Genomic DNA, 17,719 nt, shown 5'->3' with positions numbered 1-17,719 from the left:
CGTCCTGGCCGGTGTATAGAAGTGTGTGTTCTTCCCCGTGTGCAGCTGTGTGCAGATGCACACGTATCTGTGTTTCTGTCTGAGAAATGCCCTGTCCTGCCCGAGTACCACGGAGCCTTTAAGCAACTTGCCAGCTGCAGCAGTACCTGAGAAACCCCTCCAGCTACCCTACCCATATGAGCCATAGGGAACACAATGCGATATGCTTGGCAGTGACAGCAGAATAAATAGGAAGCGCTCAAAATTCCCCTCCTGCCTTGCTCTGTGCTATTTTCCTAAAGACGGGACAAGAGCTAAGCTTTTGTACAAAGCTTCCTGCGCTTCTTGTGCTGTTCTTTAAGAACAGGTGATGTATTAGCTTTCAAACGGTGTGTTACTGCACTGGTCACTGTTGGCCCAGCTCCAGCCTGTATGCTGCCCTGGAATGCTATTTATTGTTAGTTCTTGAGACATGGTTTCATACTCCAGAGTCCTTGGTGCTGTGAACATCTAGTCTCTGCACTGGAGCATAGCATGTAAGTAAACAGGATAGACAGAGAATATGCTGCATGCTTGGTTTTGATGGAAGGGTAGCCAAATGCTAACAAGAGAAAGGTGATTGGCCTGTGATCACGTAGGGAGTCCCCTAGCAAAGACTGGGAACCCGAAGAAGAAATTCTGCCAATTAGAATGGGACAGTCATCAGAAAGCCACTAAAAAAACCTGTCTGAAATCTCTGGGGAGGGGATTCACATCTTCACGTCATGATTGAGAATTCTCTCCGTTCAGCTCCGGGCTGTTGCAAAGACACGCATCCACTGCAGAGCCCACAAAAGAGAGATGTCTGCTGACCCCTGAGTTCCTTCCACAGTGTCTGCTGGAGACTGGTTATCCTCTCTGAAATTACAACAGCTGGTGCCCTGCTAATGCGATGTGGGAAGTAGAGTTCAGACTCTCCTTCCATTCCTGCCCTGTGCACTCTAGACCAGTGGGCTGGGCTGTCAGAAAAATTTGCTCTTCTGCACTGTCTGCCATCTGGGAACCCTGTCAAAGCCCAGTGGACAGGGAATTGAAAGCTGTAGCTTGGAGAACAAAGTCTGCTTACCCCCCAGAAAGGTGGGAACCCCTTTGCTTAAGTGCACTGAAGATGCAGATGTTCAGCGGTATAGGAAAGAGAAACGGGCATTTCCAGAGTGCAGCACATCTCATCTGAAGGCATTCAGCTAAAACAGGCCAAATGAATTCTCCTCGTTAATGATAAAAAGAATCTAGCCAGGAAGCTCTGCTGTGGGGATCTACCGCTATGGCACTGCCCGAAGCAGGGATGGGTGTCTCCCACCCCACGTCCTTGCGGGTGGACCCTGCAAGGCCAGCGCAGCTCTCATCTAACCTGTTCTGAGTGGGGATTCATCTGGAGCCAGATGTCTACAACTGCAGCTGCAGCACAAAGGTCTCCTCCTGGCTAGCTGGAAGGTCTCACTCCTCCAGCCTCTTGAATGCCACACATTATGTTGTGTGGGTGGCAGAGCCCCAGTTTCTCCAGTGCCACAGCCCACTGTGGCTGTGGGGGCCAGAGTTCATTGACAATGAGATACACTTCACTTTCTGATGGGAAAAAGGGGCATGGGATTTGTCTCAGCTGCCTTGCTGGATGTCATTCTTAAATGCCCTAGCAGTTTCTTCCTCAGATTTGGCACCTGAAAGACAAAAGAAGGCTAATCCAGAAGAAATACCTCGACTCTGCCTCACCTTCCATTCAGCTGGGAAGAGACCAGGAGCAAAAGGATGGATGCTGAGGCTCTGCTCTGGATTTCATGAATGGATGAATGTAGAGACGCAAGTGGGGATTTTGAGGGGATTTGGAAGCCTGCTTGAGGATTTGTCTGGCATGCAAAGCATTTATAATACTTCCAGCATTATCATAACATAATGCCAGCATGATTTGGGGCCCACTCCAGCTCTCAGTGAATAAAAAGCCTAACTCCTATCACCATCAGTGGGAGAGGGATCCCACTTTTGATAAGTTGTAGTTTTGCATGCCCTGTCCTCTCGTCCTGGTGGCACAAAGCAAAGACTAAGACGCTTTTGTGTGCTGCTGTAAATGAGTGGCTCCGATTGCATATGTGTGTGGGTGCTGAGCAAACTGCACAAGTAACACTGCCTCGGAGCAGCACACCATGGCCTCTTGCAGAGAAACACAGTGTGACAGTGGAGTGGGTGCCTGGGTTACCTCCCCCTGGGCTTGTCTATAAATACCACCTTGGTGCTGAAGTGTTCTGGCTAAACTCCTTAGACTTCATCCTTTGTTTTTCCATCTGTTTAGCAGCTTCTGAAGCTAAAGAAGAAATGTGTTCCAATGCATTTCTCTTTACGCAGGTGGCCTTGTGAGGGCCAGGACTGTGCTTACTGGGGGCTGCATGGGAAGGTCCTTGGGGGAATCCACCTTCTCAGGGAATGAGCAAAAGCCAGCAGGTGCTGGGGAGTGACATTGCTCCGGCCACACAGGACCAGACTAGGTGACCATCTATGATTATTCCATCTGAATCCCACAGATGGTGAGACGGAGATGGTTTTGATGGAAGGGTAGCCAAATGCTAACAAGAGAAAGGTGATTGGCCTGTGATCACGTAGGGAGTCCCCTGGCAAAGACTGGGAACCCGAAGAAGAAATTCTGCCAATTAGAATGGGACAGTCATCAGAAAGCCACTAAAAAAAACCTGTCTGAAATCTCTGGGGAGGGGATTCACATCTTCACGTCATGATTGAGAATTCTCTCCATTCAGCTCCGGGCTGTTGCAAAGACACGCATCCACTGCAGAGCCCACAAAAGAGAGATGTCTGCTGACCCCTGAGTTCCTTCCACAGTGTCTGCTGGAGACTGGTTATCCTCTCTGAAATTACAACAGCTGGTGCCCTGCTAATGCGATGTGGGAAGTAGAGTTCAGACTCTCCTTCCATTCCTGCCCTGTGCACTCTAGACCAGTGGACCTGGAGCTTTGTTGAGACACTGGTGGCCCTGCAGTGCTTCTGGCTAGTGCATCCAAGGGAGCTTTTTCCAGCTTCAACTCATGTCTTCCCCATCCAACCACAAAAACGTAGTGCCACCCTTGTATTGACGCAGCAGTCCTATGGTAGGCATTAATACCACTGTCCCAAGGCCCTCAGCCCATCCCCACACAGAAGCACCTCAGAGCGCTGAACTTTTTTTTTTTTTTTTTTGAGTGTTTTTGAGCACTCCAGTGCAGTATTTGAGGCCTTTTTTGCAGTCTGCACTGATGTGCTTTGCTTATTTTTAGAATGGCTCACAGTGCAACAGGAGATACACTGAGCTTGCACGTTTCCTCCTGCTTCCTCCTCTCTCTCTGTGCCTGCCCATCCAGCCTTGCACGTCGTCAGCAAAGGAGTAGCACTTCTGGAAGGATTTTTTGTACGTGTAGATGAGGAGCAGCACTGAAAAAAATCATTCATACTGTTTCGTTGGATGTAGGAGCCATCGTCCAACCCAAGGCAGCTGTTACACAGTCCTGAGCAGTCCAGCACTTCCACACTCAGATTCAGACTGAATGGAAGGGAAGCATAACTTTGCTATTTTGTGTGAGCCCCTGCATGCCTGCTGTAGCTAGATGCCTTCCTGGTGTGTGGATAACTCTGCGGGGGCCTGTGACAGCATGCTAGATAAGTCACTGATCCTGTGGGCACCACGTCACTTCCCATGCCCTCCTTGCCCTGCCATCCCCCCGTCCCTGTGGGGGACTGTAACTGCAAGCCTAAGGGAAAGGTTGGAGTTTGTGGAGTGTACAGGAGGTGAGCGATATTGTGCCGTAGCCATTAACGAGGTACATTAACCAGATGATGAGGGAGCGGCCTGACAAGGTTGTTAACTCCTGTCCCTCACCGTAACAAAGCTGTAAAGTCCTCCAGAGGGATCAAAGTGAGAGCAGCACCGCACTCTTCTCGGTTCAGTCCAGGCTAAGAAAAGAGCAGCTTTGCAGGAGGAATTTTGTTAGAGATTGAGTGCAGTACCTGGAACCTATTTTGATTCATGAATAAGTTGATACTCCTTCTGAATAATAGATGCACATGATGGTTGCTGAGAAGCAGATCTGTGAGTGGGCTGGGTCTCTGAAGGAGGGAGTGAGACATACGGAGCAAGCTGCAGTCCTGTTCTGGACTGGGAGCGTGCTGGATGCTGGAAGCCTGGCAGGACTGTGTAGGGATGGTGTTTGGATGGTGAACAGGCATGACTAACACGGGGGGGGTGCCTGTTTGGTCTTTTCATGTCTCCTCCAGTCAGTATAGACCACTGCCCAGCTCAGGCTCCGGGGCTGAGGAAGATACGTGTTTGTAATGATGCCACTTATCTGCCTCCATGAAGGGCTCGGTGTGAATATGTGAATGGGAGGAGAATGATGCTATGACTAAATCCTACCGCAGTTTCTGCTGGGGGTCAGCAACCCGTGATGTGTGTCTGCCAGGGCAAGCAGGCAGGTTTGGGACAGCACAAAGCAAGGCTGGACGCTGAGAGCTGGGGCTTTTTGGGGGAGGCAACAACTGTGCTTAGATTAGCAGGATGTTTTAAGATGCTGCCTCACGCAGTGGTACTGAGAGGCAGCCTCTTGCTTCCTTGAGAGACAGCTTTCACCTGACTTTCTAGTGGCACGTTTTGCTTCTAATTTGGGAGAGAGAAGTATAATCTGGCACAAGCCTGCCACCCTTGAAAGGCTGCCAGACAGTTTATGGCACTCTCTGTCTGCATGCTCCCTACAGCCTCGGTGAGGTACAGGAATATTCTCTCCTTCCTATCCTCAGCTCTTGCAGTAGCTGCAGGGATGTAAAGCCCCAGGAGAGGCTGACTTTGGCTGTGTGACATGGGGTTGTATGGGCATTCAAAGGTTTATTCAGATGGGCTGTGATCCACTCGGATGAACGGCAGCTGGTTATGGAGATTAGAGCTGCAGAAGTCACTACTAATGAATAATTCTTCCAGTGTCTTTCTTATAATAGTGACACATCCACAAGGCGTGACTCTAACATATTCATTTTCAGAGAGTGTGCAGCTCCTGGAATGACCTTCTGTGAGGGTTTGAAAGTATTTGTTTCTGTTTGTCGGTTAGATGAGCTCATTTCTGGCATTATTTTTACTGGGGAAAAATTGCAAATGCTAGAATTAGGAGCATTGACAAGATTGGGCGGAATTTGAGTGGTAAGGGTGGGATTAGGAGCATTGACAAGATTGGGTGGAATTTGAGTGGTAAGGGTGGGGGCCAGGACAACTCTACCTGCATGTGCGTGAGGTGTCCCTGCAGTGGTAGGCTCTTTGGGCGGTGGGAAGCTAGAAGATGCTAGCTTGGCCTGAGCGGTGAGATTCAGGTGTGGCAGGAGACAGTTCAAAGAGCCTGTTGAAGCCACCCTGTTCAGCCCACCCTTGCGTGGCTCGGTTTGAAGGCACATCTGCTTTAGACAGAGTTAGTTACTCTAAGTTATTAGTTCAGCTCTGAAATTCTCCAAGTGCTCAGCCAAGAGCATTGAGAAGGGGGCCTGGCAGGCATAACTGTGAATAAAATTACTCTAAAATGAATCCCTTGGCAGCAAGGTGGAGCTGTCTGGATGCTGGAGGTGTAGATACTATCTCTGCCTCCAGCCTGGCAGACCAGCCTCAGGAAGAAGCAAAAATGGCAATAAAAGGTGCCGTTCTATAAATAGAGCCCAAAGGACAGCAGGAGGGGGAGCTGCCAATTTCTGCCCTTTGTGCAGGAGTAACTGTCCATGGCACTGTGAGGATACCGGAGTTATTGTCACCGTAATCGTGTGAAGAGGTGCTGGGGTCAGGAAAACAGTGCACACAGTAAACCTGTTGCTGCTGAATACTTCTGGGGTTTGCACCAGAAGGACCTGTGTGGGGGAGGGGTGCTTCGTCCTGTGGAGCAGGGGCACTGAGCTGTCCCCCTGCCACTGCCCCGTCCCCTGGCTTTGGGAAATCTGACAGCCGCGAAGCCTGTGGTGGCAAAGGATTTGTTACAATCCTCCGAAGCTGTCACCCCACACATACACCTCCTTTCTTCCTCCAATTTATTTTTTAATAATGCTGCCAACATTGTTTCTCATCCCTGCCCGCGTGCTCGGTGCTCTGCCTGGCAGTGCTTTTTGTCTCGCCCAGGCACCTCGTACCGTACCGCTCTAATGGGAAGAGACTCTGGCTGCTGGAGTAACAACTCATCCAACAGCCTGAATCACTCTTGTTACAGACCAAATTGTGAACTGTGCAGCAAATCCAGGGCTGAGACCCCGGTTTGTCGGGGGAAAGGTGTCGTGGGATAGGCGAGTGTTTGCATTCAGGTTGGGATCAGCACACGCACTCCTCAGCCGCTAACGCTATGGTGCACTTTCAGCTTGTAAGTCTTGGGATGCTTCCCAAAGCGGCGTTACATGGGGTGGAGGTGGGAAGGTGGAGGATCAGGGAGTCCGGGGAAACCTGTTCAAAAGGGAGCCTGCAGAGGAGGCAGAATGAAACGAGGTCTTCAGTCTGCGCTGAGAAAATCACCACAGTCAGAGAGCCTGAAAGAGGAAATTCTTCTCTTTTTTGTCAACCTGACAGCGACTCGAAGGAGCAAGTGTGTCAAGATGTCCTCACACACGTGCTGCATCCCCCATTTTCGTAGCCTGCATTCTGCATTTGCCAGGACGCCCTGGTCCCTCGAGCTGCAAAAAGGCTTTAGAGCCACCTGCAGCTCTGAGTCCTTCTGAGTCCCGGCAGCGCTGATTTCTCCCTCTCTGTCTTGACCGTCGCTACTATTCTGGCTCATTATCAACATAGTCAAAGAGTTTAGTAAGTCTTGTTTTTAAATATTAGTCATCCGCAGGAATGACATTTGAAAGACTTGACAGTTCCAATCGAATGACAAGGGCTGCTCTTGTGCTTGAAGATATTTGTTTAATTAAAAGAAGGTAAAGTCAACCTGACTAATTAAGTGTTGGACATTGAAATACAGCCTAGGAAAGTACAGATGTGGTCCTAGTCACCTGAGGAAGCTACCAGGCTGTCATCGCATGGTTGAACAGGCCTGAAGGGAGTGTGATGGGTCTGTGCCGTAGCTCTGTTGATAACCTAACGTAACTCTGTTCCCTCCGTGGGCAAGGGATGGCCTGCCCCTCTGTCCCTGCCAGGCTAGGTTGGTGACAGTCGTAATAATAACGATGTAATTTACCTGGTTGATTTGAGGCGCGCCATAATTACTGCATGATTACAATATTCTTAGAGCAGCCATTACAAAACCCTCCGGGTTCTCAGAGCTCCCCAAGGACTTGTCTCGCTCCTCACCTTGCAAGTCAAACCCTGCAGGGTAGTCTGTCCGTCCGTCAGTCGTGCCTGTGTCTCTCTTTGTGACAGATAACGCGTGCATGCTTTCGGCCACCTGTGGATTAGAGTTCCCTGGCGCTGAGACACTCTGCGGGCCAGAGGGAATATTTCCTTATGTCCCAACTAGTTCGGTGGCAGGATGGTGCTTGGCCAAGCCGGTCAAGCTTCTGCAAGTGGTGAAGATGGTCTTGGAAGTGGCAGGGGCTGGTGAGTGGTACAGGTGGGGGAGCTGGGCAGCAGGGAGAGGCACTCGTAGGTGCCTGTTTCCCTGTGTGAGCTGCTTGTTCACTGCTTTTGTGAGTTGGGCTGTGAAAGTGCTGGCTTAATTCTGTCTCCAGCTTTTGTTTGGCTTCTCCGTTTCTTATTCATATGGAAAAGATCTGGGCTGGGTTTGGCCCTTGGGTGATTCTAAAATTAGGAGAAATGACCTTCCCCAGGCATGCACACCAGGCCGCCAGGTTGGTGTGAGCGTGCTTTGCCAGCACCTCAGGCATCAGTGCCTGTGCCATTTCTGTATTTAGCCTGTGAGCTACTTGAGCCTTGTGATTCCTGTCCAAAAGCAGGCAGCTATTTTCATCTCACCTCTAGAGCAAGCTGAGGTGCAGGTGAGCCAAAAAAACTAAGCCACGGGGAAAGCCAGAGTCCGAACCAGGCTTAGATTGGAAGCTGGACAAACTGGTAGATTTAGCCCGTGCCTTTCCCACTAAGAGACAAACCAGGAGCCAAATCTCACCTCCTCGGGCAATGCTGGAATAGCCCTGGGTTTATTGGGTTGGCATACGGGATTTTTATGCTAGTAGAAGAAAAGAAATAGTTTCCTTCCAAATGCCTCTCAAATGGAAGACAGGCCGTGTTATTCTGACACGTCAAAGGTTCCTCGGCAGGCAAGAGCCTCCGTGTTCACTGTGGCAAAAGGAGGTGAAGGAAGAAGGACGAGTACCCCACCGGAGGCCCTGTGCGCTTCCTTTCAGCAGGCACAGTAGGGTTAGGAGACCCTGGAAGGGACCAGAAATCGAAGGGAGATAATTTTAAAATGACCTTCCTGTTTTCAAGGAGAAGGTTGTGTAGGTTTGTGGCTGTACTAATGGACTGCAGAACTGCAAGCAGCGATTGATTGTGTTGTAAGCTGCTGAATTATAGTTGGGCATTTGCTTTATCATTCCTGATCCACCCACCCCCCTTCCCTTTCCACGCTGTAGCATGAAAGAATCGATGTTAATCCCTCAGTCCCATTAGTGACTTTTGCAGAGGTCACGGGCTGTCGGACTCTCTGTGCCCTGTTTGACCACACAGCACTGAGTGGGGCTTAGGATTTGAGCCTCATCTCTTTAAAGAAGCCCTCTAACGGGGATGGAAGCTGGGGATTTTCTCCGTAGGTTGGTGTAATGGTTTTGGCTATGATTTCTTGACCGACTGCTAACCAGGGAACTGAGAGCAATGAGTGCCGTGCTGCGTCTTTGCTAGATCTGTCCCGCAAGGCCATAGAAGAGAAAACCTGCAAGAAACACTTCTGTGACTGTGTCCTGCCAAGCACTGATGCTACGATATAAATATATTTCTGCAGCCTTGGGGTATGCTATGATGCTGGAGTGTTTGTTGCTAGGGCAGCAGCTGACAAGGACTCTTGAACCGGCTACTTGAGTAGGGTGCAGCAGCTGACCTGGGAACCCTGACCCTGGTGCAGGCTTGTCTGCAGTGAAAAGGTGGTTTGCAATAAGGCCGACAATTTTATGTGAATTTATAGCTCAGAAGCTCTTCAGCCTGAATTACCTGCATGGCTGCTCTTAGTGCCTCTGAAATACAAAGGCACTAATTCCAGGCTTGCACAGCTGCCTCATGAGCAGCACGTGTTGGAAGTGGTGTTGTGGGGAGGAGTGCGGAGGAGAAGCCGTGTGTGAATTTGCAGCGTGCTAGCAGCACTCTGCCTCCCCTAAGCAGGAACAGCACCCTTGTGCTCCCACAGCAATGGGTGCTCCTCGCTGCCTGTCCCAAGCACCTTGAAGCCTGGGCATTGTGCATGCCATCGAACAACTCTGACAACAGCTCCTGCAAAGCAGTTTTTACTTCAGTGGCACCTTCAGACACTTGTGCTTACCACAGCTGGTGTTTTCAAAAGTAACGGAGAATTTGGGTGCCTGCATATTTTTTTCCTCAGCCTTCAAAAAACACATGTTTAAGATACTTGACGTTTGCTATTGCAAAAGAGAAAAAATACACTTTTAAAAGCTAAATCCCTTTTTAAGGTGTTCAAGGTGCCCAGTGGTGGCGTGCTGCAGGGGCAGAGGGCTAGCTCACTCACTAGCTCAGCAAGGCTTCTTTTTCCCCCTTTTTTATGCATTATAATCAGGTTATTAATAACTCTAGAGCAGGATTAATATTTTTTTTCCAGGGTAGGGAAGAACTCAGTAATTAAAAGTACGTACTGACGGCTATGAAGCCAGGTCTCGGGTCCAGAGCTGATGAGCTACCTTCCAGCTGATGCTGAAAGGTGTGTGCCACCTGCTACGTGCCCTGCCTGCAGCCGAGCGGGGAGGTGGGCTCTGCTGCGCTCCCCCAGCCTCATCTCCCCAGCCAGTCAAGAGGCAACAGCATGTGGGAGGTGAGCAGTCTCATCTCCGGGTCTGGGAACGGGAACATACTGCAGAGCCAGCTGGGAGATAAAATTAGGGTTTGTGTCTTGCTGGGCACAGCCCTTCATGTTTGATGGCCATACTTGTGAACTTTCCCGGGTGCCAGTGTAATGGGAGGCAGCCCCAAGCATATCCCACCAGCCCAGGGTTCTAGGTGCACCTACAGAATCCTTACACCCTTAATTCAGACAGTATATAAAAGCCTGAGGCTTCTCTCAACCACTAACAACAAAAGCTGTGAACCACATGGTGGGGAGGTAATCCTTACTACAGCGCTAGCAGGCGTCACAGTCTTTCTTCTGACAGCCGTGCCCCTTCCTTCATCACCCGGGTACGTCACACATTTGACTTATTAGACTTCCTTGGGTGGAGAAAGGCAAGTCCACAGGGAGCCTGGCATTAGCTTGCCATGTTTGGCTCAGTGATTCAGTCTTGCACATCCCGAAACAGTGGCCTTCGCTGGCCTGCTGGTTGGAAAGGTGGGACTCGCTCCGTACGGGCTGCTGCCTCTCTTCCATGAAGCACCACATGGAAGCATGTGTCTTCAAACTCTTTGGACAAAGCATATGCAAAGCCTATTATGGAGCTGTGGAATTTAGTCCAATCACGTTGAAATTGGGTCAGCCTTTGTTAATGTCACTTTTAAAAATCTATAGAAGTCAGCGGTGCACAAAATATGCAGTGCAATGCAGACCACAGAGGTGGAAATAGAGTGTCTGGAAATATGGTTGTTTCTGACAATGCTGGTGTGGCCTGAGCTGTACGAAGGAGATAATTAAGGTGTCGTGCCACCAGCTGGAGGCAACTTGATGGAGAGGCCCTTAAATGAGCTAATTGTTGGAGCACTTTTTTCCCAGCGCTCATTCAGCATTCACCCAGAAGCAACCTTAAAGGAAGTTGAACAACTTTCTGATGCTTGTTAAAATTTGGCTGAAGCTCTGAAACTCAAGGGTTTATATGTTTTCCAAACTGGTGGGTGGTTCATTCTAATTCTGGATATGCAATTTATTCACATACACAACTAATCCTTTTTCGAATCCTGTTAAGTTCTTGTTCTTCTTAGTATCCTGTGGCAATAAGTTACAGAAGCTAATTGTGCTTGTGTTGAGCTCCCTTGATCCACTTTGCTCATGCTTGCTTTAAATTTTAAGTGTTGTTCTGAGAAGCTTGGTTAATATTATTTTTTTCCCGTGAGATAATCTGTGTTCTTGATCCCATTTGTTGCAACAGGGCTCAGGGCTGGAAGGGTAGAGTAGGTCAGGTTTTGCCTCAACTGTTGCAAGGTTGGGGAAATTCTGCAGTCTCTGCGCCTCCATTTTTCTAACAGCTTGCAAAATGCAAGGTGGCCCCTGCGTGTGTGGCCAAGGCAAGTGTAGTGACAGACCTAGGGTTTGCAGGTGAAGCTGGACAAAAGTATCGAGTGGAAGAACAGCCTCCTAAAACTAAGCTTCCTTTCCAGGCTTTTCCAATATTCCTGAATTTTCTATTTTTTTGTGTAGAAAACAAAAGAAAGAAAGAAAGAAGGGGAGAGAGAAAAAAAAACCACAACAACAACAAAAAAAAAACCACAAAAACAACCAACCACCACGTTATTCTCTGGTTTTTGGCCACAGGAATTATTCTCATTTTTTAAAAGAAGGACACAAACGCTGGGTGAAGAGTTGATGCAAACCCTCACCTACCATCACAGACCCAGTCTGCATTAGCTCATTTTTGATTCCTGAGGATGAATCCGGTTCTCCTCTAGCTGGCAGATTGGTAACGGTGGTCTGAAACATTTCTGAATCATTCTCACTCCCTTTCCTGACTTGCAGTTCAAGCTTCACGTTGTACAGATGAGCTGTAGCTCAAGGATGGTGCGTTGCCCGTCGCGGCGGTTGCAGCTTTCTGGGGGGGGCTGGGCTGTAAACCCTCTGTCCTTTTCTCTCGTCAGTCGGGAGAATCTGAGGTTGAAATTAGCACCCCTGATTAAATCCTCGAAGAACAAGCGAGTCTGCACCCTCATTACTCAGTTCTGGGTACGTTCTGCTTAATAACTAAACAGTAATTAGCTCCACAGTTTTGCTACTACACTTATAATAGCCCCCATTAAAGTTATGGGGTTTTTAGGCAGTAATGGCTTACAGAGTAATTAACGAGCAAGAGGCTTTTATTACTACCTTTATTTTTAGCCCGTGCTTTACAAGCCTTTTCTGCCAAACACCAAAATCTTAGACAGAGGCTTGTTGTGCCTGTCTCCTGCCATGCGATGTATGCATGGAACACCAGGAGCCACCGGTGTCCCCGCGGGGGGGGGCACCCAGCACCCCCAGTGCCTGCTGTGCCATGCGATTGCAAGGGAGAGCCGTAATTAACCCGTGCCTCAGTTTCCCCATCTGAAAAATGGGCGTGACAGTGGCACGCTCACATGCCTGCAGTCATTTTTTGCAGAAGACAACCAGCTCAGGTGTGAGCCTGGATGTGAATTCAGGAGGGTTTGTTGGGTCGCAGGGGCTGTGGTCCAGCTGCTCGGTGCATCGAGGTGGGCGAAGCGGAGGGACCTGCTGTGGCTCGTGCCGCTCCTACATCGGTTTTCAGCAGGGATCAGAACCAGTCGCTATCGCAAAGGTGAAAAGAACCCTGTGTTTAAGTTTAAGGGGTGCTTTGCCCAAGGGGAAAAGCTATTAGTGAGAATATACTTTGTATCCTGAAGTACAGGTGTTTATTTTCCTTGTAAAGCTTTTGTTGTAGGATTTGGCTGTGTTTGTTTGTTATTTCCTGGCTGTTTTGTAATACAAGTGTTTGGTATGTTTGTTTGGGTTTTTGGCGTGTGTTTTTCTTACATCAAGACAATATTTTTACTCCAGCGACAGGTATATATATAAATTCAACTCAAGCAATTCTTTAGTTTCACATGTTCTAAATCACTGCTGCTCAGAGTGGGAAAACCGAGGAGTAATGATGCCGGGGCTGATCAGCCCCAAAGGAAGAAGGTAAAACTGACTGTAAGCCATCTTGCAGATCAAATCAGTGTTTCCTACGGTAAGTGTGCGAGCTGACGCCAATTAGCTTGATTTAAAAAAAGAAACTTCTCTGTTTAATAATCTACTATATTAATAACACGTGGCTCCAGGATTTATTAAAGCTCTTTTATTAGATGGGTGCCCTTTTAATATTGTCATGCCTTGACAGCATTGCCCTCTGCCGGAGGATGCGAAATCTTTCACCATGTGGCATCGCCCTTCTGCTTTCAGCACATCAAAAATACATTTCAGCCAAGGAAAGTCTCTCCAAACTAGGCAAAACACCTTTGGTTTAGAAGCATTTTAACCCCCAGAGCGCTTACATTCGAGCTGGTGATTTGTGTCTTTTGCCTGATTTTTCAAAACTTGAAAAAAAGAAGTATACTTTCTGAGGTGGAAAATAGTTTGGTCTTTTTTATCAATTCGTGCTTAAATTTGTTCCTCCTCCTTGTTTTCCCTGTGGAGGAGAAGATAGCAGAAGCCTAAAAATTGACAATCTGAACAAAGCCACGTTTTGTTTTGAACATTTTCCATGGGAAAAGGAGAGTGACATTGTGATGGGACAGGGCTAGAGTGAACGCCTTAAGGAGGGGCATAATTTTCCCCAGACTAATTTTTGGCTAGCCTCACTTGTGCCATAAAGAGCAACAAAAATCATTGTTTGGCTTTGATAGCAAATTTTTTTGGATGCAGGGCAAGCCCTTTGTCTTGGGCTGTGAAGCCGTGACTTCACAGCCCAAGTGAAGTGGTGTAAACTCACAGGCAGCCATCTATTTCCTGTCTGATGATGTTCGCAGGAGAAAACAGATTTTACCTTTTGCAGCTTTAACATGTGACGGTTGAGGTGGGGGCATGGCTTTGTTACACTGAGAACTGGCGTCACCCTGCACCCAGGCCCTCAACTGCATTAGTGTGTTGAGAGGGAACACACTTGCAATACTTCATCGGGATCCAGATTTCATCGGGCTCCCAGCAGCCCCAAGTGGATTCTTACGACGTCCTTCAGTCAGGCTTCTCAGGGTCATCAATAAACTGAAATTGCTTCAGGGATTAACAGTGAGAAAGTGTCTTTGCTGCAGAGCAGAGTGCCTGGGATGCTGTGGGTGCCATGGGCGGCTCGGTGTGCAACGGGGGGTCAGGGCACAGCCTGCGGCTCCGCATTCTCCCCCCAGCCAACCACCGACATCTGCGATTCGGATCCACACCGGGGTTGCGTTTCTTTGGGCAGGTGGAGCACACCGTGTATAGGGAAGGGAACACCAATTACGGCCACTGCGTGCTGGGTACCTGATTGACATCTGCAGCCCACAACTGCCGACGGTGCAAAAGGAGCTCAGTGTTCAGCCACCCCCGCGAGGACACGGGTGCAAGGTTCCTCACGGCAGAGAGCACCCACCGTCCCTGGGAGCTCCCTGCTGCCAGCCCAGCAGGGCTGTGGAGCAAAGCCGATGGCTGTCTCTGCTGGGGCACGAGTGGGCTGTGCTGGCCCTTGGCAGCTGGAGCACCAGTGACAGATGATTGACCAGGGAGCTGCTAAATGCTCTGTAGCAAATTAAAAGGAATCGATGCTGAAGAGACCAATGCATAAATCGTTGGAGCCTGCTCGTTTTCCCCTGTGTGGAGGGGGTAGACAGCAGAGCAGCACCCCAGCTCAAAGGTGCCCGTTCTCAATCCTACAAAGCCGAGGGTCAGCCTGTCCTACGGGAGGATGCTGACAATTTGAGCCTGGATTGGCAGGAGGCAGGGAAAAGGTGTCTTAAGGTAAAAGCACTATATTTGGAGGAAGCTGCCCTTAACAAGCAGGGCAATTGATGGGTGCCAGCCCACTGTGGCAGCTTGCCAGATGCTGTGAATTGACTCTTGAGAGGCTCTTTTGGCATGCCATTGCCTCCCACGCCCTCTCCATCCATGGTGCATTTGCAGCAAAAGCACTTTCCTAGGCAAGGTGTTCGGGCTTTTCAGAGCTGCGCCTTACGGCTCTGCCCTGTAGGAATGCTCAAGGGGCATGTTCTGGCTTTGTTAGAGGATTCAGAGGATGCCAGCGCTCAGTGTCCTCTGTTCAGGCACTGACAGCAACTGCAGGGACAGCAAGGATGAGGCCAGATGCTCTTTCCTGAGGGCAGTGTGTGCTTTGGCAGTGCTAGGCCAGCGGGATTTCTCTGGCTCTCAGAGCTGGACAGGGATGTAGCAGAAGGCTGGTGTTTGCTGGAATAATTCCTCCTCTTCCTCCCTGGTTTATTTTGTCTGGATGAGGCTGCTTTCTCCATTTCTGAAAAAATAGGGACAAATCTGCGTAGCTGGGAGATGTTTCCTTGAAAGTCTGCACGGCGTCCAGCTTCACGTAACTTATCCTTGGGCTGTGAAAAGGTGTTTACTGCTGGTTCCCTGCACTTGACTGCAGGAAACCCTGCTTTCCGTAGAACCAGATGTGTCTGGTGTAGGTGTTTGTTGCTGTTTCCTCTGGAGACCCTTCCAGAAGACTAGCTCCCTCTTACCACCCTCACTAGCTGCGGCTTGCCCTGATCCCCCACAACCTCCTTCCACACCGCTGGATCCTGGCATTTCCTAAAGGCAGTTTGCCCCCATATCTGCTGATTGCACCCTCTGCATGCTACTGGAGGAGGGTAGGTGCACATGAGGAGGATGGGTCCCCAGCTCTGTAGATGCTGGCACCATGATCTCTGGCACTGGTTGTTGTATGGGAGGCGACAGATCTCTCGCTGGTGAGAGATGTCTGGGTGGGGAACTGGCTGTTTGCTAGAGTTGGCTGGAAAATTTTTGACAGGTTGGGGTTTTGTACGTGTGGAAAAACGGATTTGATGAAGCTTTTGTTGAGGGACATTTACATGTCCCTTTTAAGGGCAAAGGCCAACCCATGTTTTCCCTACCCCTTGTTTTCCCTGGTAAATTAATACCTCTGTGATTGAAGTGCTAATTTGGAAGAACCAGGTTCTGTCCAGCCACTTGAGCATCGCTTGCTTGCACTTTAAAACAACTGTGTATTGGTTTGTGGAGCCGTTTCGCTCCAAGCCCTCCACTGGGCTCAGTGCTGGTGGCTGACTGTACAGCCCAATGCTCGAGGCACGGCCAAGGGAAATTCAGCTCAATCCAAGCTGGGCTAATCAGGGATTTGAACCTGGATCTCTCCAAGACTGCCCCATGCAACCAAGCAAAAGCAAGCTCCGAGGTTCTTGGCTTGGGGGGGGGGGGGGAAACATTTGCAAAGTAGGATGGTAGCTACAGCCCAGGCTTGTGGAGCTCCCGCTGATTTAAGGAGAGGATCTGATAGTTTCCAGGGCACCACGGTGGCAGTGAGTGACCAGCCAGCCAGCGGCTGTGCTGTGGGAGATGGGTGCTTTCCCCCAGAGCAGACTGCTACCCAGACTGCGGTATTCTCTGGGCTCTCCTTTGACTGCAATGCAGCCCTTTTAGCAGCAGGCTTAATGCGTTCCCCCACATGGGAACAGTGGTACTAAACTGCTACCCATGTTTGCAAACTGTCCACCGTGCGTGTCCCTGCGAAGTGATGTACTTTGCTTGCCAAGATAGTAGGATAAAATACAGTCTGCTTAAATCTTGTATGTGCTTGTCTTGAATCAAACTAAGCCATCGTGGCACTTTAATATACTCCAGTCGCAACACCTCTGAGGTGGAAGAAATGAACCTGAACAGGCCACTGGAAGCCTGAGTTAAAACTGGCTGCGTCAAAGATGCCAGCGGGGGGGGTCTGAGCTGAGTGGGTTACAGTGGTGGGCAAAACACAGGGTCACTAGCTTCACTGGAGCCGTGTTCCCCGGAGCATAGGTGCAGCGACTCTGAGTGCTGTGCCTGGCGGAGGGAGAGGGTCTGGCTGGGTCTGAGCACTTGCTGATGTGTCAGACAAGTAACGTCGTCATTATGGTCCCTGCTTCCTCCCAGGGGCTCGGGCCTGGCGCGTGGTGTTGTGAGGCTTGGCCGGCGTGTGGGTGAAGGGTGCTTTTCTGCTGGGGGATGGCTCTGATGGACATTGTGGCACTGAGCAACTTCAGCTTGGCTGAAGCGAGGGCCTTGCTTGACAAGCGGGACGCAAAGGAAAGCAAGGCTCTGACCGCCCAGGAGGCATCTGTCCCTGGTGGGTGGGACACTTTGCTGCTGTTCCCTGTTCCAGTTGATTTACTCTTCCTGAGGAGGATTTGTGAACTCTCTTGAGCAGCCCCCCGCTACTTTTCTCTGCCTGCTCACCTTTGCTCTGTGTTACAGGTTTCCTTCAAATAAGTCCCTGAAGTTCCTGCTGGCAGCTCCAGCAGTGTCCTGTAGAAGTGCCCTCCTGCTCCTGGTCTCAGCGGCCGAGGCCCCTCCAAACCTGCTTCTGCAATGGGTGGGTTGTAAGCACTGGTAAGACCTACGAGTCGTGTCGCCTTCGTTGCTCTCTCTCTCGCGTTCTCTCTCTCTGTCCTTGTTCCTTCTTGCCCATTTATTTCTGTTCTCCATGTGCTCTGCTGTTCTGTCTCTGGGGTTTTCACTGTCAGGTAATGAGGAGCTGTGGGTCCAGTCAGTCTTGGAGATGCCGAAGAGACGAGACATCCTGGCTATCGTGCTGATAGTTCTGCCCTGGACACTACTAATCACCGTCTGGCACCAGAGCACCATTGCTCCACTGCTTGCAGTGCACAAGGGTGAGAGAAATCAAACCAGCCCATGCCAAGTCTGTGCATCCCTCCCTCGTCCTCATCTCCTCTCTCATTTCATTTCTCCATGGCAGCCATGCTCAT

General features: G+C 49.8%; 1 protein-coding gene across 4 annotated transcripts in view; it reads left to right on the top strand.

Moving 5' to 3' along the window:
* Positions 1-17,719, top strand: part of B3GAT1 (beta-1,3-glucuronyltransferase 1) — a 52,184-nt gene that overhangs the window by 15,452 nt on the left and 19,013 nt on the right. The window contains exons 2-3 of one of the 4 annotated variants that reach the window (XM_080366461.1): positions 17,208-17,325; positions 17,477-17,623. In XM_080366461.1, the coding sequence (XP_080222587.1) occupies positions 17,322-17,325; positions 17,477-17,623 (151 nt within the window). In that variant the 5' untranslated portion in view covers positions 17,208-17,321. Of the gene's footprint in view, positions 1-2,966; positions 17,624-17,719 lie in introns of those variants that run through there. The other 3 variants (XM_080366462.1, XM_080366459.1, XM_080366460.1) reach the window with 3 other exon arrangements.

This window comes from Falco punctatus (genome assembly GCF_963210335.1).
Source record: "Falco punctatus genome assembly, chromosome: 16".
Classification (NCBI taxonomy): domain Eukaryota; kingdom Metazoa; phylum Chordata; class Aves; order Falconiformes; family Falconidae; genus Falco; species Falco punctatus.
Note: the sequence above shows the minus strand (reverse complement) of the source record. Positions and strands in the feature narration are given on the sequence as shown.